At 34.8% G+C, this 27,767-nt stretch overlaps 1 protein-coding gene and 1 long non-coding RNA gene across 3 annotated transcripts; one reads left to right on the forward strand and one right to left on the reverse strand.

Moving 5' to 3' along the window:
- Positions 1 to 404: 404 nt before the first annotated feature.
- Positions 405 to 8,733, reverse strand: nfe2l3 (nfe2 like bZIP transcription factor 3). 2 transcript variants are annotated; one of them, NM_213231.1, is given in 5 exon segments: positions 405 to 1,165; positions 1,371 to 3,353; positions 6,430 to 6,516; positions 6,750 to 6,857; positions 7,870 to 8,607. In NM_213231.1, coding segments are annotated over 4 exon segments (1,896 nt in total). In that variant the 5' UTR covers positions 8,371 to 8,607; the 3' UTR covers positions 405 to 1,165; positions 1,371 to 2,153.
- A 135-nt stretch (positions 8,734 to 8,868) lies between these two features.
- On the forward strand, positions 8,869 to 27,339 carry LOC141378966 (uncharacterized). The gene is made up of 3 exons (XR_012394807.1): positions 8,869 to 9,125; positions 17,341 to 17,576; positions 26,655 to 27,339. It is a non-coding gene; the product is annotated as an uncharacterized lncRNA (long non-coding RNA).
- The last annotated feature ends 428 nt before the right edge of the window (positions 27,340 to 27,767 follow it).

Consider the following 27,767-nt stretch of genomic DNA (forward strand, 5'->3'; position numbering starts at 1 on the left):
AAATGTAAAAAAAAAATAGGTAAAAAGAAACAGAAGCTGCGATATCGGGTCTATTTTCAGTTGTCCGCCACGCTCATGAAAATATGCCATTTATAGTCATTTATAGTAAACACTATTGTTTTTAATCATACTGACACTTCCAATTGAGATAGAGATGTTGCTAGAATTAGTTTTTATTATGGGCGATATATATATTGAATCACCAAAAATAACTGAGGTCATGTCCATGTGTTGTGCGATAAGTTGATATGTTGATTATTGTGATAGGCCTATGTATTATTGACAATGTGCAGTTGAAAATGAGTGCAAAATCTAACTTTACACTGCTTTGTCACATTCAGCACTGTATAAACATTTTCTCCCCCATTTCTGAAAACAATAATCCAAAAAACAACAATTCAATAAAAGGTTCAACAGTCCTCCTTTATTAATTCCAAAAGATATAAAAGAGCCAGATTTAGAACATTCCCATTTAAAAGTAAAAATATTCCAACCCATTACACACACACATACATAAACAAATAATAGCTCAAAAACACACAGAATAGAAAAACTGCTTTCACACAAAATCAAACCACTCTGCAAGAAAAGAAATAAACAAGTTAGTTTGGGCCCAGTATTACCATTTACACTAATCTGCTAATTCATCAAGCCTTTTCAAATAATGTTTGACTACTGTCCTATGAGGTAGACCACAAATTATTTATCTTTATTTAGCTCCATGTTAGCTCAACTTTCTTCTTTTACAGTGACTTCATGTCATAGATGACCACTTCTATATTTTCGAAAAACAGTGTGCCAAAATAACCGAAATAAAATTAAATCGAAAGCAAAACTGCAATCCAACTTTGTAAACCCTTCATGTAAAGCTATTGGAACACATTTAAATTGTTGTTGTTAGGCAGATGCATAAATGTAAAATGCAAATGAAAGTGACAGTAATTTACAAGAACAGAACAGATTTGTCATATATGCACATTAATAGAAGTGTATTATTGACATTTTCATTGGCAGCCTGTATTTGATTCTAAATATTTTTTGCAAATAGATTAAAGTAAGGTAATTTTCATGGGGTTATTTGTTAAAGGGATACTTTACCCAAAGATTTTACTCAGCCTCATGTCATTCCAACCTTTTAACACACACACACACACACACACACACACACACACACACACACACACACACACACACACACACACACACACACACACACACACACACACACACACACACACACACACACACACACACACACACACACACACACACACACACACACACACACACACACACACACACACACACACACACACACACACACACACACACACACACACACACACACACACACACACACACACACAAMAAAAGATAAAGACAAAAAACACTGGCCCCCACTGACTTCCATTGTGAGAGATTTTCAAAACAAAAAGACAACCATAAAGGTTTGGACCAACATGAAGTCATGCAAGTAACAATTTTTGAGCAAACTATCTATTTAAGCTCCACCCTGCTACAAACAGCAGCACACATTTTTAACATGGTCCTCTAGTGACCATCTGGAAACAATCTTAGTAAAATGCCATTTAAATGAACAGTTAAAGAAAAGTGATTTGATTTTTTTTTATCATCTTCAAATGTGCTTTTTAGAAATACTCTCTATACACACTCTTACTATACACAACATCCAGTGTTTTCAGTACTTTTTCTCCTGCAAGCGAGCAAAGCTTCTTCCATGCTGTAAGTGTCCTACTTAGTAGAGGTGCACTGATGGGATGTTAATATTTATTGGCTCATTTCTCATCAATATGAAAATGCTAGAGCATGAAAATGCTCAAAACAAAACCAGCAATTCATTGTGATCTATTTTAAATGACAAACATTCAAATAACTTGCCAAGTTGCCATTAAAATTGGCAATAAGGATTGGCTGTTAAAATCTGTATCAGCCCTCTCCAAAAAATCCTATCAGTGCATCCCTTATATCTACTAATCTCTCTTCCCTCCACTTGAGTTCAGAATGGCTTTTAGGAGAAAAGAAGAGCCAGAAATGTCCCATAACATCTCACCTCAAAGATAAAACTCACCTTTCAGAAAACAAAAATATTTGTTTGCAAACACACACGCATGCATACACACACTTAAAGTCTTTTAGGGTTTCTTGTCCTTTTTTCTCTTTACAGTCTTGCTACCTTTCATTGTCCTTGATGTTGTGTTTGTGCGCGGCTGAACCATCACCCTGCCGTTGGCACTACAGTGCAGTGTGTAGTGCTCAGGGTTAAGCGGATGTCCATATTCATCCCGGATGTGGCTAAACATAGTCCGCGAGAGTGCTTCAAATCGTTCTGCAGTAGCAGAAAGTGCCTTGGCTGTGTGGTCCCTCTGACGCAGGAGAGCATCCCGCTGCACCATCAGGCCCTCAACCTCACCTTGCAGGCCAACAATTGCATCCAGCTTCCTCTTGCGACAATTCTGTGCCGCAAGCTTGTTTTTACCTCTTCTGCGCACATCGCGCAAAAGTGTAACGTCTGAACCGGACAGATTCTGCCTGTCCAGAAGCTCCAGGAAGTTTTCCACAGGCATGTTCACAATCTGAAAGGCTGAAAACGGAAGACCCAATGCCTGCACCCGATGTTCATCACGACTCATCTCTTCAGGTTCAGCCTCATCTTCGCTCATCACTTCCTGTTTGATAGCGGTGAACCAATTAGATGATGTAGAATTATGTGCCTGTGTGGCTGAATAGGTGTGATCGTGCCAGATGTTTTCATGAAGGTCTACAGGTGACCAATCATAGTAAGAAGCTGCACAAGCTCCACCTTTTGAAGAGAAAGACTCTACTTCACTGCTACAGCCTGTAGCTCCGCTCTCATCCTCACCAAATGAGTCAGATGATGAAGATGGCGATGCGACACTCCTAGAACTGCTCTCCAACGACAGACCAGAGTCTGAATCCTCCATCCATTGAGTGTCCATGTCGCCTTGCATGTCATCCAGCATCTGAGGGTTGATCTGTCCAAGATTGCATAGATCCAACATATTAATGTGCTCAAAAACAGCCTCATCTAGATAGCCTCCCAACTGAGACGAGGAGGTTTCATTACGAGAGCTGTTCCCAGACAAACAGAAGAGTGATGAAGAAAGAATCCCTGCTGAGCTGTGAGGCGGGTCTGAGTGAGAAGAGTTTGTGGATTCCAAACGGAAGAGTTGTGCTCTGGAAGATGCTGACCTGCAATTAGCCGAATCTCCCCTGGTTACCATGGCATCTTGAAGACTTACATCATAGCTGATGGGATTAGAAAGGTCAGCTTCTAAGTCTGACATGTGTTGGGGGACTATGGAGTCAAAATCCTGCAAATAGAACACAAAATCTTTCACCATGTTCTCAGTTGAAAATCAACAGAAAGGTTCTGAAACTTACAGCATTTAACAAAGCAACTTTTGCTTTTTTTAATGCAGTTGACAAACAAAACATACAGTGTACACACATTTGGATTGGTGCTGAAAGTAGAATGAGAGTATTTGTATAGGAAATTTCCCAAATACCGTTTGTTTTAGTTTGACTTTGTTTTTATACCACATGTATGGAATGCATAATAACTTGGAAAACAAAACTCCAGTGTTCCCCATTTTCTTAATTCCTAAATACCTACTGTCTTTAAAAAAAAATAATAAAATAGAATTTGCATTAAATTACTAGCATTTCTTGGGATTATTTGCCTTTTTATAAATAGTTTGTATCTCATATTGTAAATTACTCACACAATACAATTAAAAAAAAATAAAAATCGATAAAAGTTTGTTTTGAATAATTATCATTTTTAAAGTATTTGTTGTGGAGTAAAAATAATTATAATAACTAGCAAAATGTTTTTTTATAAAGAGGGTCTGGCATTTGGAATAAACTTTAAAAATTAATTTTGTATTATTATGGTCATTTAAAGTGCTGTTTAGTGTCTACTGACAGCATTTGTCCCAATGAACTACAAATTAAAATGTGCATTCTAATTCTAAAGGGCTCCTATCATGCAAAATTAAGCTTTGGAAACTGTTTGGACAGATCTTTGTAGTATAGAGTATAATGTTTTAAACACATTAAGTCACAACAACTTTAAAAAAAGATGTCTTAACATTGAACCGGGATCCAAATCCCACATATTTTGAGGCCCACTGCACCATGATGTAGCAGACAGTGGGGTTTTCCTGCCCATGAAGTTCATTGAAGGCATGTATCAACATGTCTCAGTATTAATGTGTATTATAACAACCACAAGACAGGATTTGCAAAGAAACTGGGATTAAAAGATCGGTTTTAACTATCTGTAATCAGCTGCACCTCAAGAAGTTAAGAAGTTTTTAAAACATTGCACGTTTTCTGTAAAATTGCTATGTAATTCATAATTAAATTGTAATTCATAACTACAATTTACTCTGGTTAATGGGCATTAAATTGTGTTTATTTTATATAGTAACATAATGGATCTATATCCAGCAACATACATTTATAATTATATTGAGGAAACGTGCAAAAACATCCGAGTATGTTTGTGTTCATAATTCGTAAGTTGAATTATGTTTGAGACATCTGCTTGTCATTTGCCATTGAAAACCATATTAGACCATTATTTTCAATAAAATAAAATGAGACATTTGTCATTATCTGATTTTCTCTGGCATTATATTCAACATTATATAGGCTACAGTAGTTATACTGACCCAGTACATTTTTTTATGCACAACACTGTGTTCGCCATGAAAGAAAAAAACATATCAAGTGCTTGCCGTAATCATAACTCTAAAATGTGATCGTTTAAATGATGCGCACGCTGGCTGCACTTTCAATGCCGCGTGCGTTCTTGTCATATCTGCCGTCACTCTGAGAAAAAAAAAAAAAAACATACACGCAAATCAAACTTCACGCGCCAGTCTCAAACATAATTTACAACTTTATTAGCTGTTATTCACAGCCTATGCAGGTTCTGTTCACTGAAGTTGACATGACGGGCACGCGTGCGCATCCGCTCTGAGGTAAACAAACAGTGCGTCAGCTCATATGTGATTTCGAGGCCGCGAATACATCATTACATTAAGACAGAAATTAAATTTTTGGGTGAATTATACCTTATAAATACAGTATGTAACACTTTTAACACTATTTAGAGGTGTCCATGTTGCTGAGCAGTGCATGTAAAACAATCAAAAGATTTGCGCCTGCCTTTACCCTTCTCTCCAAATCTTGAAAATAGAATTGGCTGAATCATATAAAGGCTTAATTAAAATCGTGTTTAGGGTCGAGTCAAAATCGAATTTTTATTAATCAAGCAGCCCTATTTGTGAGTGGCTCTCTGCTTCATGTGTGTCTGAGTTGCTGTCTGTGTCATTGTGCTGTGCTTTTGTGACAACTAAAGCCTGATTTATACTTCTGCGTCAAACACCGGCGTATGCTACGGCGCTGACGCATAGCCCTTCGCCGTGGCCATCGCCGTCACTGACGTGCACCTCTCAAAAAATGTAACTACACGTCGCAACGACGCGTAGCATAAGCTCTGTGATTGGTCGGCTTGGTAGCGCTGACGAGTCTGGGCGGGACCGAGAGGCGCGCGAATGGCGCGACGCCGCGCGAGCGATTGTTTACAAGTGTGGAGTCCCGTGAAGGAGCTCCGGATGGAAAGTTTTGTTTTGTGTTTACCTCATAGTTAAAGTTGTTGCACGTCCGCCGGTTCCTGTCTCAAAATGAGCGAGTTTGAGCCACTTGTACATCCCGGAAGTGTTCAGGAAATGCAAAAAAGTAGCGAAGAAACTTGACACAGAGGAACATTTACACCTCACTGCCAACTAGCGTTTCGGAAGTGTTAATGCAGACCGGCAGAGACAGCGCGCAGAAGTATAAATCAGGCTTAATGCTGTAAAAGTGGATGTTTAAACAGTGAGTGGGGGTAACTACCTCATTTGCATTTAAAGTCACTGCAAAAAAACAGCTACAATTCCCTCTAACTCCAAAATTGACATATTCAACAGGGTTTAACAAATGATCTGATTGGTTCATTGACCTGAAAATTCACAGATACATTCTGGAGACACCTATGCTTATTTTAAATCTCATAAAAAGGGCAAAATAGGACCCCTTTAACAAAGTTGATTGCAATATTTTAGATCTTCTTATTTTAGTTGTAAATTGGCAAACATTTTTTAGGCTGGACCATTTTTTCTTTTTTTATATTTTAAGTAAGTCAATAGGTTTACTGTCCCTAAAGCATTACATGAAAACTGAAAGGCTGGATAAAAACACACAGACAATGTAAATGACCAATGTATTTTAAAAACCCATTTTCTTTTAAGAAGAGTACTCAATATTAAACATTTATATTCATATAGTTGCACTTAATGGAAACATGAATGAAGCACAAAGCATCTAGAAATGACTTACATCAAAGTCAGAGAGAAAGTCCTGCAACCGTGGAGGAAGCTCGAGACCAGAAAGAGGTGGAGGAAGGGACCCACTAACCACTAAATCCTGGGAAAAAAAAACAGCAAAGGAAAAAAAAAATCTTTATGTGGAGTTGATTAAGAAACATAACTTCCATAAAAGGATTCAACTGTTCTGATTTACTCTTAGACCTATTTTATTCAAATGTTGTTACCAGAATACGGTTAGGTAACGTTTTGAGCTCATTACTCAAGTTTAACACTAAACTTGACAGACACACAAGACTAGTTCATCAGGTAGTGAGGTTTGTTTTTGTTTACCTCATGCTCTAGAGCTGAGCTCTGAGTCAGCGAAGAAGGATTGGTTTGTTCCTGCTTTTTCTCATCTTTGACATCCTCCTCCTCATTCTCTTGATTCATTAAAGTTTCCTGGAATGAAAGAAAATGAGACGCCAAAATAAATGTCTAAAACATTTGTAAAATTAGGAAAACTTTGCATTCAGGAATAACTTCATCTAAAGATTAAGTAAACTATGTTTATGCACCTGTTTAAGACATGTATTAGTAGTTATTTGCTACCCTTTCAATAGAGATTTCACTTATTTTAAGTAAACATATGCTACTTCACCTACACATGTGGCAGTTAAAAAAAGTACTCATATTTGCATAACATGTTTTGAAATATAGCTAGAGGGATATTACATGACTTAACAGATTTCAAAAACTAGGCCAAGCTCTGTCAAGGCAGGACCAGCAACGTTTCAGAAAGAGCTAGTTTGGGCTGGACTAAATGATACTGTAACCTCTGACGGAATCTAGACAGGTTTATCCTATAAAAATGGGATGGTATTGATTACATTTACAACACGTCTAAATTGATCAAATGCAATGGATAATTATTGATTAAAACATGGTTAAAATTTGAAAATGCTCTGACACTGGTCCTGTGCCCGTTGCCATTGTTCAAGGCCCTTGTACTAACTTATGAAACACATGATCGACACATGTAACTGTTGCCATGGTTACAGGCCCTAATACAAACAAGTAAACATATTTACATTGAAAACACTTTTTTTTTGAAAACACGAGTTATTTAACTTAATTAAGGATTTGAATTTGCAGCAGAGGGTTTAAAAACATAGTAGTAAAATCAAAGCCCATAACCAGATCAATACAACCAGGTAGATCAAACCTAGATAGCCACACATTAAATTAATTTGTAACATTAAACTCATTTGTGTATTAATGGATGAGTTATTGTTTCGCTTTCAGTTGCTCACGAGTGCTAAATAGGGTTTGCCATGAAGCTAACTGCTAACTCATCAAAATAACACAACATTAAAGTTACCCATATGCGCCAACCAGAGTAGCTTATAATGAGAATGCAACAAAATATCACTTTAAGCATGGAAACTGTGTAACATTATATGACTATTGATACCTCTTTAGAAAGTTCTCCGGATGCACAGCAAGGCCTCGAAACGGTGCAATCCTGAGATAATGACAGCCCGAAGCCTTCTCCAGCCCTATGGTCGTTCTCTTCCTGGTGATTTTCGGTATTTACCTCCTGATTATCAGGGTCCTCTGGTAGCTCATCGCCATCAGACCCTTCGTCAGGTACCAGGTGCACAAGCCATGCGCTGACACGCGTGGGGAAGCGGGCCGGGGACCCGAGCGCTCGCACTTCATTAAGAAGCCTGCGGCTGGTGAAAAAATAGTCCAGCTCGGGACATTTTGGGTGCACATGATGGCCCGCTGCGGTATCCCGGTAGTGGTGAAACGGGGTCTGTATAAAAGCCGAGCTCGGTCCCCCATCTGTCTCTATCAATGGCGAGAAGTAGCCGCTCAAATAGGTGTCGACATCCACGCGAACTCCTATCAAACTCAGTAGAATCGTAAACTGAATGAGTCCCTCGGTGAAATATTTCTTCATATGATGCATGTTTTAAACAAATATTTTAACCTCAGGAGGCTTAAACGAAAACAATGATCGTCTGTTTCTTGTAAAACAAAGACAAAATCCCAAACAAAAGAGCACGCGTTGACTACTCTCCGTGTCAGACAAAGAGAGCAGCCCCGACCGGCGAAACTGTTCGCTGCACTTACACTACCGGCTTTTCATAACTTCCTGGCCACTAACATCACATTTCACAGATGTAGCTCTGTCCTTTAACATCACGAATCATTCTCGTTGGATGAATTCCGCAAGACGGATAAAACTTTTTATCTTATTAAGAGCTATAAAACTCCGAGGCTATCCTGAATTGAGCCTCTCATTCGAGGAGGGGAGCAACTGCTCAAATTTGCATAACTAAATAAAACCCCACTCTTATGCGACGGAATTACCTTCGCAACAAGCTCTGATTGGACCATTTATGTTGTCATTCATTTAGCGAGCCAATCACAGGCAAGCATGAGCCACGCTTCCTTTAGCTCTTCCGTTCTTGGACGAAAGATTAAAGCAAACTAGGAAGTATTGTAATTTCTCAGTTCTAATAATCATATATTTAAATTATTTCATTGCTAAAACTTTTGCGAAATTTATCTAAACACAGCTACCCCCTCTTCGGTTTGACCTACTAACCCGCTGCACTCTTAAGTGCTTTAAACGGTAGCTGTCATGGCTGGTGTCGTCATCATTTAACTGACCTTATTCCATGGTTTGCTCAAACCACAGACTCGAGGAGAACACAAATGGTATTGATTAATTAGCGATTTTGTATATATATATGTATGTATGTATGTATATATATATGTATGTATGTATATATATATATATATATATATATATTTATATATATATATATATATATATATATATATATATATATATATATATATATATATATATATATATATATATATATATATATATATATATATATATATATATATATATATGTATATATATATATATATATATATATATATATATATATATATATATATATATATATATATATATTGATATTCTGCAAATAATATTACTCCTACAGCCTATTTACCCTTGTGTATTACTTTTGTACAACATGTTCATTTTAAATATATATATATATGCGGAAAATAATTATCTATCTATCTATCTATCTATCTATCTATCTATCTATCTATCTATCTATCTATCTGTCTGTCTGTCTGTCTGTCTGTCTGTCCGTCCGTCCGTCCGTCCGTCCGTCCGTCCGTCCGTCCGTCCGTCCGTCCGTCCGTCCGTCCATCTATCTATCTATCTATCTATCTATCTATCTATCTATCTATCTATCTATCTATCTATCTATCTATCTATCTATCTATCTATCTATCTATCTATCTATCTATCTATCTATCTATCACATCATATAGAAAAGCTACAACACAGGCAGTGCAATGCAACAAACATTCTCCAAAAGAGCTAACAGCTTCGACTGTGAGTGCAGTGTTTGCTCCATTGCACAAAAACATCTCACAATGCCTTTTTTTTTTTTTTTTCTTCTTTTTTTTGGATAGGGGTTTTCAACCCAGGACCTGCGTGTGTGGACCCCTAGGGGCCCAGATGGGAATACAAGAGGGTTTGTGTAAAATAGCCAAGTGGTGCTTGCTGCAGAGCCATTTGAGGAGAGGTGAGCTCCAGAGAGGGGGAGCATGAGCTGTCGCTCCTCCTCCTGTAAGCTGTTTTAATGCGTACACCAACCCCACCCCTAACCCTACCCCCAGTGACATCACTCGTAGAAGAAGTGCAAAAAAGGTGGAGCTCAAGCTTAAGATCCCCCTCTCTGGAGCTCACCTCTCCTCAAATGGCTCTGCAGCGAGACCAAAGAAATAAATAATAGAAAAAAGTAAATAAATACAAATAATCAATACAATTAACGTTATGTTTAATAAATTGAAGATACAGATATGAGCTAAAATAAATAAGTAATCATTTTCAGATAAACACATTAAAAATAACAAAGAATTGAAATTAGATTAAACTAAACAAACAAATAAACAAATTAAAACAAATATAAAATAAATGAAATCATTAAAAAATTTCGATAAGTGAATGAAGAGCTAAATCCTAAAATTATAAGAATCATAAATAATATGTACTTTTTTCAAAATAGAAACCGGTTGTTTATTAAAGAAGCTGTATATGGATGCCTTTACATTTTAGGATAAAGGTCCCTCGTTGGAAGATGATAAAGTATGGGATCTAAAAAATGTAAAGAATCTTAGCAAAGAAAAATAACTGAAGTAAAAATAGAGGCAGCTATAAGCCGAAACAACCAGTTACTTAAGCCTCTATCGCCCTCTACTGTTTACAAAAGGTAAACTTCTAGTCTTCTTGTACACAGACAAACGTAGCTGCTTAAAATCTGGCAGCTGGTAGCTGCTTAAAGTCTGGCATTTTAGATTTAAGTAATCTTGTCATCCAACTGAAGATCAAAAAATAGCCCTACGTCCTATGTTTGTCGTTCGAAATCCATGTCAAGATCTTTCATATTGCTCGGACAGCTTTTAATATCCCCAACGTATGCTTCTGAAAGCGCTAGGTTCTTTCAATAGAAAAGTAATTGCCATCGTTGTTTGGCATTTCATTGGAGGCACTCATTTCATTTAAAGAAGAAATGGGAGGAGTCATGGACTGCGTTGTTAGCTTCTCATTGGTGATGCAAAAAATGTGTCATAGCGAATTATCTCACATGCCTTCACCAAAAGCACATTCTGAAATATGTCACATTATAAATAAATAACTAATAAAACTAACACACTTTACAGGCATCAAAATTTACATTAATCTTTCAAAATGGACAACAAACAATAATAGGCCTAGGCTATAAATAAATCTAAATTAGGAACATATGAATATCAAAACATGAAGCGTTAATATTTAGGCTATAATAAAACTGCGTATTTGTCGAGAGACAGAAAAAGTTGATTCTTAGTTTATTCTGATTTTTTATTTAATTCTTACTATGTTTATATAAGCAATTTTTGAGAGAGAGAGAGAGAGAGAGAGAGAGAGAGAGAGAGAGAGAGAGAGAGAGAGAGAGAGAGATCTCATTTCTGTTCGGACAAATAGTGTTTGTCATGCCCATATCCTGCGTTGTGTGGAAGAGGCCAAATTAAAATAGGAAAACAAGACAAATCATTTCTATTCATTCATTCATTCATTCATTCATTCATTCATTCATTCATTCATTCGTTTTCTTCTTGGCTTAATCCCTTTATTAATCAGGGGTCGCCACAGTGGAATGAACCGCCAATTTATCAAGCATGTGTTTTACGCAGCGGATGCCCTTTCAGTTGCGACCCAACACTGGAAAACATACATGTAAATTCGACACAGAAATGGCAACTGACCCAGCCGGGGCTCAAACCAGCGACCTTCTTTCTGTGAGGCGACCTTGCCATTCCTATAACATACCCTATAAATCTATTTCTGTTATAGACCTTTTTCTTAAAACGCAAAATTACTTTGCGTGTATGCGCAAGGAGATATTGCTGTCCGAGCAATTATCATCCCTGAACTAAAACTGTTGTCCATCAGCACCACCTCCTGGACTGATTATTTAAAGAAATGCGATCTAATAGGATGGAAAGCGGCTGCTGTGAGGCATTTCCCCTTATTATCAGATGGCATCTTCTGCCGTTTAAATGAAGTCTCGTCATCGCTAAAGTAAACAGTTTCTCTTTCTTTCAAATATTTAACCAGCCCACACAAATGTAGTTCACCAAAAGGTTTGACACACACACGTATCCTGTACTGTCCCACTGACACACTGAATAACTGTGACAAAGTGAAAATAAAGGCTATAACTCAGTCATTTCGAAATGACAGAAAAACACAAACCGTGGTAAAAACAACACACGAAATAAAACATAAACGGCTCGCGAATAGAATGAACAGCAAATCAGCCAGACTTTTATTGATCATTTTTGTAAATTGCATGACTTACTTACCTGTTACGTTTCATGCCAGTAATCTGGTTTGATCTATAATGCAAAGATTGTGTGTGTGTGTATGTGTGTATTGAAGAGCCGCTGAGCTAACAGCTGACAGGCCGGAAACACACACACACACACACACACACACGCACACACACACACACACACACACACACACACACACACACACACACACACACACACACACACACACACACACACACACACACACACACACACACACACATCAACTTTATTAAATTTGATGTGAGTTTGACATTAGCCTACCGCAATAGATACATTTTACATATATATATATATATATATATATATATATATATATATATATATATATATATATATATATATATATATATATATATATATTTACAGTAATATGAACAATAGTGTTGCAGACAACCAATATAGTAATAATAATAATAGCTATGTTAAAATCATTAAAATGCTGGACTTTATAATTTAAATTAATCTATAGGTAGTTAATCGTCAAAAATACACAGATTACTTTGTAAATAAATTTGGTTTCATTATTATAAATTGTAAAAACGTAAAATACTAAAACTAAACATAATAATTTACTGTAATAATTCTATTATATATCTATAAATGTATATAATGTAATTAAAAAAAATAAATGTTCATTTATTTCAATTAAGTTAGTAAAAGCCTAGCTTTCACTGATTAAATCACTGCCTTGTGAGAGCGCTAGTTGTTGCCTCTAGCCTTGCACATTTTCATCTGAAGGCAAATGTTTCTTTGGGCCCTGCAGAGCTTGATTGACAGTTCTACTTTGTCCAATCAGAACTGCACAGTTTCAGCGATTTCATTTGTCGAATACGAAACGTCACCAATTAAGTTTGCCAATAGCAAACGTCCGGATATGACGGAATGCAGAACATTGCAAACTCTATAGCGCCCCGCTGTGGTCCCATGCTTTATTATCCAAAGCGCAAAGATTTTGCTAAACGCGAACACTTTAGACCACCACATGGTGTCGCTGCCAACCATAGTCTGTATGTCTAGCTCAGGGATAGGCAAACTTGATCCTCGAGGGCCGGTGTCCCTGCAGTTTTGTTCCAACACTAGTCAAACACACATGAACATGCTAATCAGTGTCTTTAAGATCACAAGAATTCTTTAAGCAGGTGTGTTTGATTAGGGTTGGTGCTAAACTGTGCAGGACACCGGCCCTCCAGGACCGGGTTTGCCCACCCCTAGCTGCTCTATAATTTAAGCCAGTGGTCACCAAACTTGTTCCTGGAGGGTCGGTGTCCTGGAGATTTTAGCTCCAACCCTAATCAAACATACCTTATCAAGCTAATCAAGGTCTTAATAGGTACACTTGAAACATCCCTACAGGTGTGTTGAGGCAAGTTGGAGCTAAACCCTGCAGGGACACCGGCCCTCCAGGACCGAGATTGGTGACCCCTGATTTAAGCAAATATAGATATAAATATATGTAACATAAATATATATAATGTGTGTAAATATAAATATAACTAAAAAATCCCCTAAAAAGAGGATAAACGATTAACACTGTACAAATGTTATCTAAACAAAAACGCTGTTGTGTTTTAACTTTTATTATGCTGTTCTTCTCGTTTTATGCAGTGTCCTCAAACCCACTACAATCTAAGTGGATTTTAAGGTATTTGGAGAAGGGTCTGGCTGCAGACACGATGCAATCTCAGACTGATATTTGACGCATTATAGGAAGATTTCTGGACCCCTGAATGGCACTTTATCATCCCTCAAAATATCTGTTTTAGGAGAGTGTGCACATGGAGGAGTGTATGTGTGTCTGTGACTCCTAATGGATAAAAGATCACCTGTATTCTTCCCCTCGCCAAACGCTAATGTGTCTGTTATTGATTTGAGGGAGAGTAGAGAGAGACAATGAAATGCACTCAAAGGCACGGAAGAAGGATGATGTATAATGACAATAGGTCAAGGTGGACAAGACGAGAGTGGAAAGGTGGATAAAAGACACGGGGAGTAAATCATAACATAAATTTAAACAGACTGAAAGATACCCTTCTCCCATATCCCCTCAACCCCTAACCCCTCGCCAAAAAAAAAAAAAAAAAAAAAAAAAAAACTGATTGAGACATAATAGTTTTATGTAACGATTTATTACAAGAAAGCAAGGCATTAAAATATGATATATATATATATGTTCACACTTTACAATAAGGTTCATTGGTTAATGTTAAGTAATGCATTTACTAACATGAAACAAACACTGAACAATACATTTACAACTGTATTTATTCATGTTATTAAACGTTAGTTAATGAAAATACAGTAGTTTATTGTTAGTTAACTCATGGTGGCATGGTGCATTAAGCATGGACTTGAATGTTAATAATGCATTAGTAAATGTTCAAATATGATAAATAAATGCTGTACAAGTGTTGTTCATGATTAGTTCATGTTAGTAAAGGCTTTAACTAATGAACCTTGTTGTAAAGTGTTACCATATATATATATATATATGGTAACACTTTACAACAAGTGAATTAGGAATATACATATATTAGAGAGAGAGAGAGAGAGAGAGAGAGAGAGAGAAAGAGAGAGAGAGAGTTGAAGTCAGAATTATTAGCCCCCTTGAATTATTTATCCCCCCAATTTCTGTTTAACAGAGAGAAAATTTTTCAACACGTTTCTAAACATAATAGTTTTAATTCATTTCTAATAACTGATTTATTCTATCTTTGCCATGATGACAGTAAATAATATTTGACTATAGATTTTTCAAGATACTTCTATACAGCTTAAAGTGACATTTAAAGGTTTAACTAGGTTAATTAGGTTAACTAGGCAGGTTAGGGTAATTAGACTAGTTATTGTATAACGATAGTTTGTTGTGTAGACTATACAGAAAAAAAATATAGCATAAAGGGGCTAATAATTTTGACCTTAAAATGTTTATTTAAAAGTTTAAAACTGCTTTTATTCTATCTGAAATAAAACAAATAAGACTCTCTCTAGAAGAAAAAATATTATCAGACTCACTGAAAATTTCCTTGCTCTGTTAAACATAAAAAAAAAATCAAAAGGGGGCTTATAATTCTTACTTCAACAGTATATATATATATATACATCAGTGTCTCAATTAACCCTAAATCCTGAATGAAAATGTTTTGTAATATTCACTATTTGGTTTGGATCAATTGAAAATTTATAATTTAAGGCAAAAAAAAAACAAAAACATAAATGTAAATCTGTCATTGGGTTTGAAGTAAAACAGTTATTTTGTGTTCAAGTAGCAGATGAAGACAAAGAGACAGAATGTCTATGTGTGGAAATAAGGGGCACCGTTAAGTGGAGCTCTATGCTTTGGGTCAGAGGTCAAAAGTTGTTTCTCCAGCCCTTGCCTTGGGCTGAGGGGGAAGGACCAGTAATGACTGACAGATGTTTTATCGTTGGGGGTGGAATTTGTAATATGCTAATGTTTTTCTTAAAACACTGAAATCGTCAGACACACACACAATATTCCAGCATTCTCGAATATCATCCGGTCCTATAGCAGTCGTGTCAGCTCTATTGTTTCTGAATGCCCTGACAAGCACATGTGACTTATATTTTAACAAGGTCCATGAAAATACGTACTCAAGCCATCAGCAAGTAGCTGCATGAGAATATCCAGATGCTGAGAAATCACTTTATGCTCATTTTACAGTTGAACCTAAGCAAAGAAACCCACAGCCATTTAAACCCAGTGCCAAAGCGAAAAAGAAAACATAATGTGTGTGGATATACATAAAACTGACAACGATTTTATTAGACCAAAGAGTCTTCAAAATCTTAATTTAAATTACACTTAAGAAATGAATAGTTTTATTTAGCATAGTCAAATTAAATTGAAGAGTGTCAGTAACAAAATATATTTGTAATTTTAGAAATAAAATCCAGTTTAAATGCATGTTTATGTGTTTATGAAAAAATCCTGAAAAATGTATAATGCTTGAGCAAAACAAAACAAGAACAAAAAACAGCAGTATAATGGTAGCGGTAATTGTAAACAAACATGCTTTTGAACAGCAAATCAGCATTTTAAATGGCATTCATATGTTAATTTAAGTATCATGTGACTAAAAATACTAAAACAATGTCTGCTAAAAAATTACTTTTCCATCACAGGAAAAAAATGCACCTTGATGAGCATAAAAGACATGTTAGAAGAAAAAAAAACCTCATAAGTTATACATTTAATAGAAGGTGCATAGTCAAAAGCAAACCATAATCCAAACGTATTATTTATTCGAAATAAATGCAGCTTTGTGTACATTTAACTTGATGAGCATGTTTAGTGACATCTCTGGTTTTTATAGTTCATTGAGTAATTTTAAGTTAAAGTTACACTGTCTTAGATGTATAAATATAGCATAGGACCAAACACAATGTTTTAATTACTATAACCATTGAAGTAATGTTTGATGTTCATTAATCTGTTTAGCTGGTCATGTGGTTTCAGTAAGTCCATCCCATTAAAACAACCTGCTCAATGTAAAATGAAACAGCTTTTAATGTGATGTAATGTAATGTAATGTATATTGATTTAACCTTTGCACTTTGTTATGGACATTTTAGTCTTTTCTATTAAATGTTTTGTGATTAATTTGTAAATAGATAATTACATAACTATTTATAATATTTTGTAAAAATATAAATAGTTTTATATAAACATTTTAAAAACTAGAACTTGTAAACAAGCTGTCATTTAAAAAGTTTAAAATCCTTGCACTATGTTTAAATATTGTCAATTGTCACACTGGGGCATTTGTAGTTGTTGTTTTTTTGGCTGGAGTGAAGGATATTAAATCTTTTTTTCATGAAAGTTTTTAATGATGAAAGAAATTCTGAGTGCACTCTATAAGTTTTAATTAATTGTAATTTAAAAGTTTAAAACCTCTAGGCAAGTAGTCACCAGAAAACCTGAACCTTAACATCTCAATCTTTCTCTTCTTTTTCCTGCTCTGAGGTTCATTGAGAGCAGCTTTTCAAAGACTACAAGTCTGCAAAATCAGCGCCTATAAGAAGGATGAAAAGAAAAGGAAGCAGCACAAAAGAGAGGAGGCAAATAAAGAGAGAAAAGAAAAGTGAGGACAGCAGCTGGAGAGGGGGCCTCTGGTTCCCATTCCCACACACACACATGCACTCCAGCCACCCAGACTCCAGCTAGGACTCTTTTATAGATCCATCTGACCTCTTTTTAAGGTGAGACTAAAGGCAAAAGCACATTTTATTTCATGCACATGTTTAAATTTGGGGATTTTTGAATTTTCATTGAGTGTTTTTTCATTTCAGTGAAAAGAAAACAATCACAATTCAACTGCAACTGTTCATTTAGTCACACTTTGTGTCTGTAAATTGCAATTACAATACTTTTAGTGGCAGATTTATCAAAATGAGTTTTTTTGTAGTGAGTCATTAATCTCATACAGCACATACAGCCGACTTTAGCTTTATTTGTATTCTAAAGATTTTTACAGATACAATTGTTTATGATAATAAAATTTAATTTAATTTAATTTAATTTAATTTAATTTAATTTAATTTAATTTAATTTAATTTAATTTAATTTAATTTAATTTAATTTAATTTAATTTAATTTAAAATTTGGACCCTCTTTAACTAAAGTGTCTTGCCTTAATCTAACTAATACATATTTTTTTCCATATATATTTGTAATGTATAGTCCAAATATTTACCAAACAAAGACCTATATCCTCCCTACACTTTAGTTAAAAAGACTCTTATGCTTTGACAATACAGCCATGATCTCTCTGTTGTCGTTGTAAAGTGGATTAATGGGTTCCATTTTCGCAAAATCCAAGTTTGCTTTGTTTACACAATTGTGTTTTAAAGTTCTCAGTATGTGAGGATGTAGATGCAGTAAATAGAAAAGAAATATAGCTGATATAAATAATATGCTATTTGAAGTATTTTTATGAAAAATGGACCAAAAGTAACAGTACAGACGTTTGTAATGCTACAAATATAGAAATGTTCACAAATACATAAAACAAATCTATGCATTTATGAACAATTAATGCATATTTTCTGTCAGTTAAAAACAAATATTAATTGAGAGAGTTTTAGGGTTTTTATTATCAGCATGGGTGAATAAAATGGACCAAAAGTGGCAGTAAATACATTACAAAATATTTAGATAGTTCATAAATCAAAATAAGAAGCTGTATTGTTTTAACATTTGTTATTAAATTCAATGTTTCTTTGGCACAAAATCAGCACATTAGAACATTTTACTTAAAGCCCATCTCTGACCATGGACCATAGTCATAGATGTAATAAAAAAAAAAAAAAAAAAAGGTTTATGCATTATCGGAAAAGGCCAATAAATATGCTTTCTATCAATATATGATTTGTTAGGATTAGAAGATCCAACTGTTTAGAATCTAAGGGTGCAAAGAAATTTTAATATTGAGAAAATCACAGTTGAAATCAGAATTGTTCAACCCACTTTGAATTTTTTAATTAAAAAAAAAAAATCCCAAATGATGTTTAACAGAGCAAGAAAATTGTCACAGTATGTTGTAAATATATTTTTTTTTTCTTGAGAAAGTCCTATTTGTTGTAATTTGGCTAGTATAAAAGCAGTTTTTATTTATTTATTTTTTAATTTTATGGTCACAATTATTGGCTGCTTAATCTATTTTTTTCAGATAGTCTACAAAACAAATCATCATTATACAATAACTTGCCTAACTACCCTAACCTGCCTAGTTAACCTAATTAACCTAGTTAAGCCTGTAAATGTCACTTTAAGCTGTATAGAAGTGTCTTGAAAAATATCTAGTCAAATATTATTTACTGTCATCATGGCAAAGATAAAATAAATCAGTTTTTAGAATTGAGTTATTAAAAACTATTATGTTTGGAAATGGGTTGGAAAAATCTTCTCTCCGTTGGACAGAAATTGGGAAAAAATAAACGGGGTCTAATAATTCGGGGCATTTAATAATTCTGACTTCAACTGTACATTTTGATTAATGAAGTTCTTAGTAATGCACATTGTTAATTGTTAAAATTGTTTTGCAAAATTTACAGTAGGAAACTGACAAAATATCTTCATCGAAAAAGGCCTTTACTTAAATATTTTTTGGTATAGAAGAAAATCAATAATTCTAACCAAAAATGTATACCTAAGGCCTTTATATATACCTAAGATACCTTTGTGATCCTAGGTCAATCTTATTCAGCGTGGGTGCATACAAAAGTGACAGTAAATGCTACAAACCTTTCCATTTTATTGAAATGCATTTAAAATGGCAATAAATCCTTAGAAAATCTGGTATCCTGAATTAAAAGCTCTCAGTAATAATGCATTAAATAAATTAAATTAAGTAATATAAATAATAATGTATAAAAAGAAAGGAAGTGCACTGGTTTTCCATGGGTATGTATGTGGATGTTGACATAAGATTGTAGGTATGTCTGTTGGATATTTTTGCTTTGTTATTGTTCTGGATTGTTTGGGAAGTGTGTAGTGTGTGTGTGTGTGTGTGTGTGTGGAAGTGGCAAAATGAAAAACTGGGTCAGGGCAGCTGGGCTGTGTTCCAGTTCTTGTCATGATATGGCAGCAGCTGCTGTGTGGTTGAAAGACATGTTCCGCCGGGTGACAAGGGCCCCTGCGGTTTGCCTGACACTCAGATCAGATTGACGACTGAGTGACACCAGTGAGGCTCGCCATACCTGCTCTGTTTCAGGCTTGCTGACTGACTGACTGACTGAGAGTCTTACCTCTTATCAAGCAGTTTAATCTTTCCATCTTCCTCAATCTTTTGGCAAACTTGATGATTCCAATGCCTGTTCCATTCATCTCTACTATAGCAATGCTTTTATCACTTTAAGCATACACTATAAAACCCAAAGCGTTAAGGTAACTTAAACCATTTGAGAAAACTAATTGCAGCAAACCATTTAATTTCAAAAACTAATTCTAATGAGTACTGTGAACTTGATCCATTTAAGTAAATGAAGTAATTTGATCACAGTAAAATCCAATAAAAGAAGAGAACTCAAACCAACTGAGTACTGTAAAGCCCAATAAGTTAAAGCAACTCAAACTGTTTAAGAAAACCGATTGCAATGAATCATTTGAGTTAAATAACTAATCTATACAAGTACTGTGAACTTACTCCATTTAAATGGAAGCAATAAGGTATTTACTTCATTACTTCAATAACTAATTACCTTCAACACTGAGTTCAAAACTCTTTTCAAATGAGTCAAATTAACTTTCAGTAAATTTTGAGTTAACTACACTCATTTCATTTGATAAAGATGTCTGTTGGGTTTTATAGTGTAACTTTTGTTATTTAATCTTTACTTCAGGACGGAGAACAAGATTTTCAAAAGACATAAACAAAATAAATAATACATTGCAGACATCTTTTACATAATCAGTAAAAAAAAAATACAATCAGATAAAGCAAACACTATATATACTTGAATGTCTTTAATGAGACCACCTCTTTAATAGATCATTGATCTCATAGATGATTCTAATACAGTATCTGGTGGCCAAGTAAGCTCAAACTCTCTACAAGTTAAAAAAACAAATGCAAGTAGAAAAATATCGTCAAATAGCACAGATCAAAATGGAAATGTGTCGAGGGACCCCAAAAACATAATTTATTTAAGATTAATTGTGCAAATTTTCAGATAATTAGTGCAAAGAATAAACAAACAACAAGTTTGACCAGGACGTTAAAACAAACTAGTTTGATCATGATAATAAAACAAACAAAAAATAATTTAAAGATTCTAAATTTAAATAAAAAAGACAGAGTTTGTGAGTTTGTGGGGGTATTCACCATGTTGTGGGGACCAAAATATCCACAAAACTAAAGCAACAACAGTCATTTTTGGCATTGTAGGGTCAGATTCCAATAGATTACATATATAGGATGTCTACATAAAACATGAAAACCCAATGTGTGTGTGTGTGTGTGTGTGTGTGTGCATGTGTGTGTGCATGAGTGTTGATGGACATTTGTGTGTGGATGGCGTGAGAGGAGTTTAGGGTTTCAAGCACTAAGAGCTTTGAGCAGTCAGGTTTGTTTACGAATCTAGTTTCCTGACACCAAACCTCCTTTTACCTTTGTATCAAAACAGTGACTTTTTTACCTTCAGTCAAAGCTTTGAATGAGTAAATCAGTAAATCAATTTTGATATGAACAAACTCAACAGAAAGACAGGAAATACGCTACAAACACATTAAAAAGTATGAATTTAAAAAGAACCTATTTGATATGATAAAAATGCCACAAAAGCAGTTAAATGCTGCAATTCTTTTGTAAATAGATGCACTCACAAAATGTTCATTACTTGGAAAAAAAAAAAAATATATATATATGTGTGTGTGTATATGTATATGTATTTATATATATATATATATATATATATATATATATATATATATATATATATATATATATATATATATATATATATATTTTTTTTTTAAATAATTATATATATATATATATATATATATATATATATATATATATATATATAATTATTTATTTATGTGATTTTAATATATATATTTTTGAAATTTTATATGATTTGTCAAGGTTAATTAACCCAAAAACGACAGTTTTGCTGCAAAACTTTAGTTTTCATTTACAATAATAAATAACATTTTGAAATACATTAAATTGTAAAGTTTTTGCCATTTAAATTGTAATACTGTTTAACTATATTTTAAATTATTGCAGGCTGGGTGAGGATAGATAAAGATGTAAAAAATTTCAAAATTTCAAAAATAAAAAACAAAAACAAAAGAGGTTTATGCATTATCCGAAAGCCAAATAAATATGCTTTACATCAATATAATTTGTTTGGATTAGAAGATACAACTGTTTGGAATCTAAGGGTGCAAAGAAATTTTAATATTGAGAAAACCACCTACAGTTGAAATCAAATTTTTTTTATATTTCTCAAATTATGCTTAACAGAGCAAGAAAATTTTCGCAGCATGTCTGATAATATTTTTTCTTCTGGAGAAAGTCCTACTGGTTGTAATTCAGAGTAAAAGCAGTTTTTAATAAAAAAAAAAATTAAGATCACAATTATTGACTCCTTAAGCTAGTAGATAGTCTAACAAACCATGGTTATACAATAACTTGCCTAATCACCCCATCCTGCTTAGTACCTAATTAACCTAGTTAAGCCTTTAAATGAATTTAGAAAGAACCTATTTGGTATGATAAAAATGGCACAAATGCATTTTGATGCTACATTTCTTTTGTAAAAAGATGCACTCTTAAACTTTACAACATCACATTTTTAAAGGTGTATTCGAGTGTAAGAAAACAAAAACAAACTAAACATCATCCATCAGTGGTTTTATACTGCTATTCCTGCAACAGCAAGCTTACAATTTACATCAACTAAACTGTCTAATCTAAACCACCAATCAGTGTCTGGAACCTTCCACTATTTCATTTACCCTATTTTTAAACAAAAACAAAGCACTGACCTCTTGCGTGACAATTTGTATGACTTATTCTTTTGTACCAATGTTGAAAAATAAGAAAACCTCAGATTAATTTAACACAGAAACCAAAACTCAACGTCAACAAAATGTTCAAAGTCACGCACTGGAGAAATCAAAATATGACTATATGATAGTGTTTCGTTTTTTACAGTGCTATTTTCAATATAGGGCTGCATTTTATTGCACAGTTTTGAGATATTTAAGAAAGATAGAGGGAACTGCTTATTTCTGAATTTCTATTAAAAGCGAAGTAATAAAAAAAGGAATACTACTGTCTTTACTTTGGCAGAAATGTGCATGGAAACATAAATACGTCTGACTCCACGATAACACCCACACAAAAAAGATTCAAATAAAATTTGATTGCGTATTACTCAAAGAAAAACATTGGTAATTTCAGCTGATGACAGAGATATACTAGAGAACATAATAGTCACTTTGATAAAAATATTAGAGCAACAGCGAGAGCTGAATGCGAGACAGTTGACCCACCGCCAGGGTGAGAGGCTAATAGACAGCTGAGTGGTTTAATACAATAACATCAGTCAGTCCAAAGCTCACAGACTGTGTAGCACATAGCGTCAATTCCAGTTTGAAGTGCTTATAGTCTCTTTGTGCATATGTGCCTGCACGAGGATTCATCTATGGATGAAATATATGTTTACTCTGGCACAGGGAACATTCTGCATAAAACTTTATTTAGAATTTGGGACAAGGAAAAATCAACTGTGAATGTCTAAAACAGCTTAGATTTTACTAGAATGTGCTCTTTTAAAAAGTTTCAAAGATCAATATTCTGCTGTAAAAGTGATCAGACAGAGCAAACAGTAAAGGTATAGTTCACCCAATTCACAATCCTGTCCCCATTTACTTATCATTCACTTGTCATAAACCTGCTGAGTTTATTTCTACAATTGAACACTTTTAAAATAGCTGAATAATTAAGTATTTTATTTAGTACTTTAGTATTTGTTTTAAAAGGTTTTAACCTTTTACATTCATTCATTCATTCATTTTCTTGTTGGCTTAGTCCCTTAATAATCCGGGGTCACCACAGCAGAATGAACCGCCAACTTATCCAGCAAGTTTTTACGCTGTGGATGCCCTTCCAGCCGCAACCCATCTCTGGGAAACATCCACACATTCACACACGCTCATACACTACGGACAGTTTAGCCTTTACCCAATCCTGTACTGCATGTCTTTGGACTGTGGGGGAAACCGGAGCACCCGGAGGAAACCCACGCGAAGGCAGGGAGAGCATGCAAACTCCACACAGAAATGCCAACTGAGCCGAGGTTCGAACTAGCGACCTTCTTGCTGTGAGGCGACAGCACTACCTACTGCGCCATACTGCACACAACCTTTTTCAAAAAACAAATTTGTTTAATGAAGAAAAATAAACTCATATTTTGAACTCATATTTTGAGTAAATAGGGAGTTATAGGGACTTTTATTTTTGGGCAACCTATACCTTAAAGTTTGTCTTCAAACACTGAGGGATGGTACACTGAAAAAAAAATATTATGATGATTTCTTGGATTTAGATTTTTTTAAGGTGAATGGTAGTACACTATTTATTTGGGCTATATTTAAACAAACTAATAAAGTTGAACATTACTACATTTAATTTCTTTGTTTAAATTCAGCTCATACAAATTGTTTACAACAATCTAGCAGAAATCATTTTTTCTGTGTAGTATATACATACTAAAAAATAAAGGCAAAAAAGCTTTAACACTTTAAGGAACACGTTTGTACCTAATGGGTTCACATTTGTACCTTAAAGCTACAAATTCTTGGTACCTTTTTTGCACAGCAGGCATGGGATGTCAACATTATGTCAAATTGATTGTGTACCCCAACATCAAGGGGACATTACATTTTGTTTAGAAATGAAAACCGGGTTGATGTCAGAACCCAACATCAGGACAATGTCAATGTCCAATGTACAACTTTAAAACCAACCAAATCTCAACGTCTAATGATGTTACAGCTTGACGTTGTGTGGGCATTACCACTATGACGTCCATCAGATGTTGGATTTTGGTTGCCATACCTGATGAATAAATGTCAGTATTGTGACAGGACTAATACATACCTGTCAACATTGGGATGTGAAAATAAGCCATATGCCCACCATGATACACTCTAAAAAATGCTGTTTTTTTTTTTTTTTAACCCAAATGCTGGGTTGAGACTGCTGGGTAACAAAATTTGGTTGATTGAACCCAATTTAGGTTGAAAATCGATCTTGATCTATAACCCAACAGTGCTGGGTTGGGAACGCGGACGTGAAAGATAGCACGCGCACGTCACGTCAACATGCAGGGACATCAGCGTGAGAAACCGTCATTTTCTTTGCACCGTCTTTGAAGGGAAGCGAGTGAAATTTTGTCTGAGATGCAAGTTATAGTGTGTATTTAACAATTTTCATAAGAAATAACACACTTTGTTTCATTGAAATACATGGATCAGAATAAGGAATTTGTGCTTTGTTGCAACAGGACATCATGGTTTTGGAGTAGGTGGGGCCACTTTTACTAACTACAAATTTATAACTCCAGATATTTTCTCCAAATTTGCAGGTGTTTAATCTCAGGTCCCAATAGAAACATTCATGAAAACAGAAAGAACAACAGATGAACTAATCATTCATGAGATTAACTTAAACATTAGCATGTTGAGTCTTTGCTCTATTACCACCAATAGTAAACATAGACATATGTTGAAAAACTTGTCAACCATTAGTCAATTAAATTTGTGCATCTAATATATTTTTAATATGTCCTATAATAACTTAATTTGAAATTAGTTTAGTTACATGTATTTTTTTTAAAAATGACACGTGAATAATGTAAAAAAATCTTTGCAAAGACTCGAACAGCTCGGTCAGCTTTTACTCTGTTTTGTTTACATAAAGGTAGTCTGGAACATTATAACAGAAACCTTTCTCTCCTTTAATATGTTTTCTACAGTATATAAATTTTACTTGATGAAGAGATCAATAGAACTTCACAAATTTGACCCATTTAAAATCACATCGGGTTGTCCATGTTAGCGTAATGTCTCATATCTCATAAGAACATACCTAAACACACATTTTATATCAAGAAAGAAAGAAAGGTGTAAAACATCAAACAAATGTGTCGCTGAATGATGACTTACTGACTCTACAATCTTCTGCACACTAAATTGCTCTAATGGTCTTTAAACAAGGTTAATTAGCTTAATTATGTTAAATTCGTGTTTGAGTGATAATCTTAAAAACTGATAAGAAACCACAGATGTACTGGTTCCACATCCTGAGCACAACTTTAAACACACACACACAGACACACACACAGACACACACACAGACACACACATACACACACACACACACACACACACACACACACACACACACACACACACTCACACACACACACACACACACACACACACACACACACACACACACACACACACACACACACACACTCACACACACACACACACACACACACACACACACACACACACACACACACACACACACACACGGCACTTTAAGATAAAAAAATAAGTGTGCCAGTAACAAGTGTTACTTGTTTTCTAAAAAAAACCCACCCCTCTAGAATACCCTAACTTAAATTTCTGAAGTTTACTGGGTATTGCTGAAATAATGATTTCAAGCTTGTTTTTAACATTGTTTTCCGTTATCAAAAGATAATGTGTACTGACAGTTCTGCGATCTCAGCTCTTTCTTTTGCTCTTTCCAGTTCACCCTCCAGAATCACCAGCTTACGAGCAACCTGTAAACACATATACACACCTGTAAAGACATCTGAATCAGAAAGTATCAGTAAAGTGTATAAAACAGACGTCTGACCTCTTTATATTTGCGGTCGGAGTCTTCAGCTATGTGTTTGGCCTCTTTCAGCTGTATTTCCTGACTTTCCATTTTCTCATCATCTTTCATGGCACGATTCTCGATCATGGATTCTGGATATTATTGGAAGTATGAGGGAAAGGAGTGCTTCAGCAATCAACACGCTTAAAATGGGCGATTCATTGGTTTGCTTTAGGAAGGATCAGAAAAGACTACTGATGTATGAGACTTGTGAGATGAATGGACAGACAATACACCAGAGGTGCATGCAAAATAAGGCCAGTTTATTAGGCACAAAGGCTGCCTGCTGAGGAGGACCGCTGTTGAGCACTACAACCCCCTGGCTGATGATGTGATTGCTGGGCAAAGCAGAGTACAGGTAAGCCCAATAGAGACAATCTCTGAAAAAGAATGACCTAATTTGGTTTCACTTGATCAATTTTCTGTCATTCATTTCTGTCAGATGTGACCAATTAGATTAAATTTTTACTTTCAGATTTTAGAATCAGTGTTTGCTTAGTCCTGATGTACTTTTAATAATAAACCTACTTTTAAAATAAAACATTCTAAACTTCATTAATCATTTTACTTTTTTGCATGACAGATTTAGCTGAGACTAATTAAGTTCCCAGAATACAGTTAAATAACTCCAACCCCCTCACACACACACACACACACACACACACACACACACACACACACACCGATGAAGCAAGATGTTGAATAAGATAAGGCCAACAAACAGGCAGTTCTTGTAGCACTGAATCACAGACATCAGTAATCTAATCAAACACAGACACACACTGTATATGGAGCACAGGAAAACTAGTGAGCTGATGAGCGATTTGACCTTCTGATGCACTCAGTGAAGCATTGACCACGAGGGCACGAAAGCTGCTCAAAAATATTTCCTGATTATCATGGAGCAGCTGGAGAAAGTGGGAGTCATGAGGAATTTCATATGATGTGACAAGAGGAGTGATTTCAACCACTCACCTTCTTT

This window comes from Danio rerio, chromosome 19, assembly GCF_049306965.1.
Source record: "Danio rerio strain Tuebingen ecotype United States chromosome 19, GRCz12tu, whole genome shotgun sequence".
In the NCBI taxonomy this organism is placed as follows: Eukaryota; Metazoa; Chordata; class Actinopteri; order Cypriniformes; family Danionidae; genus Danio; species Danio rerio.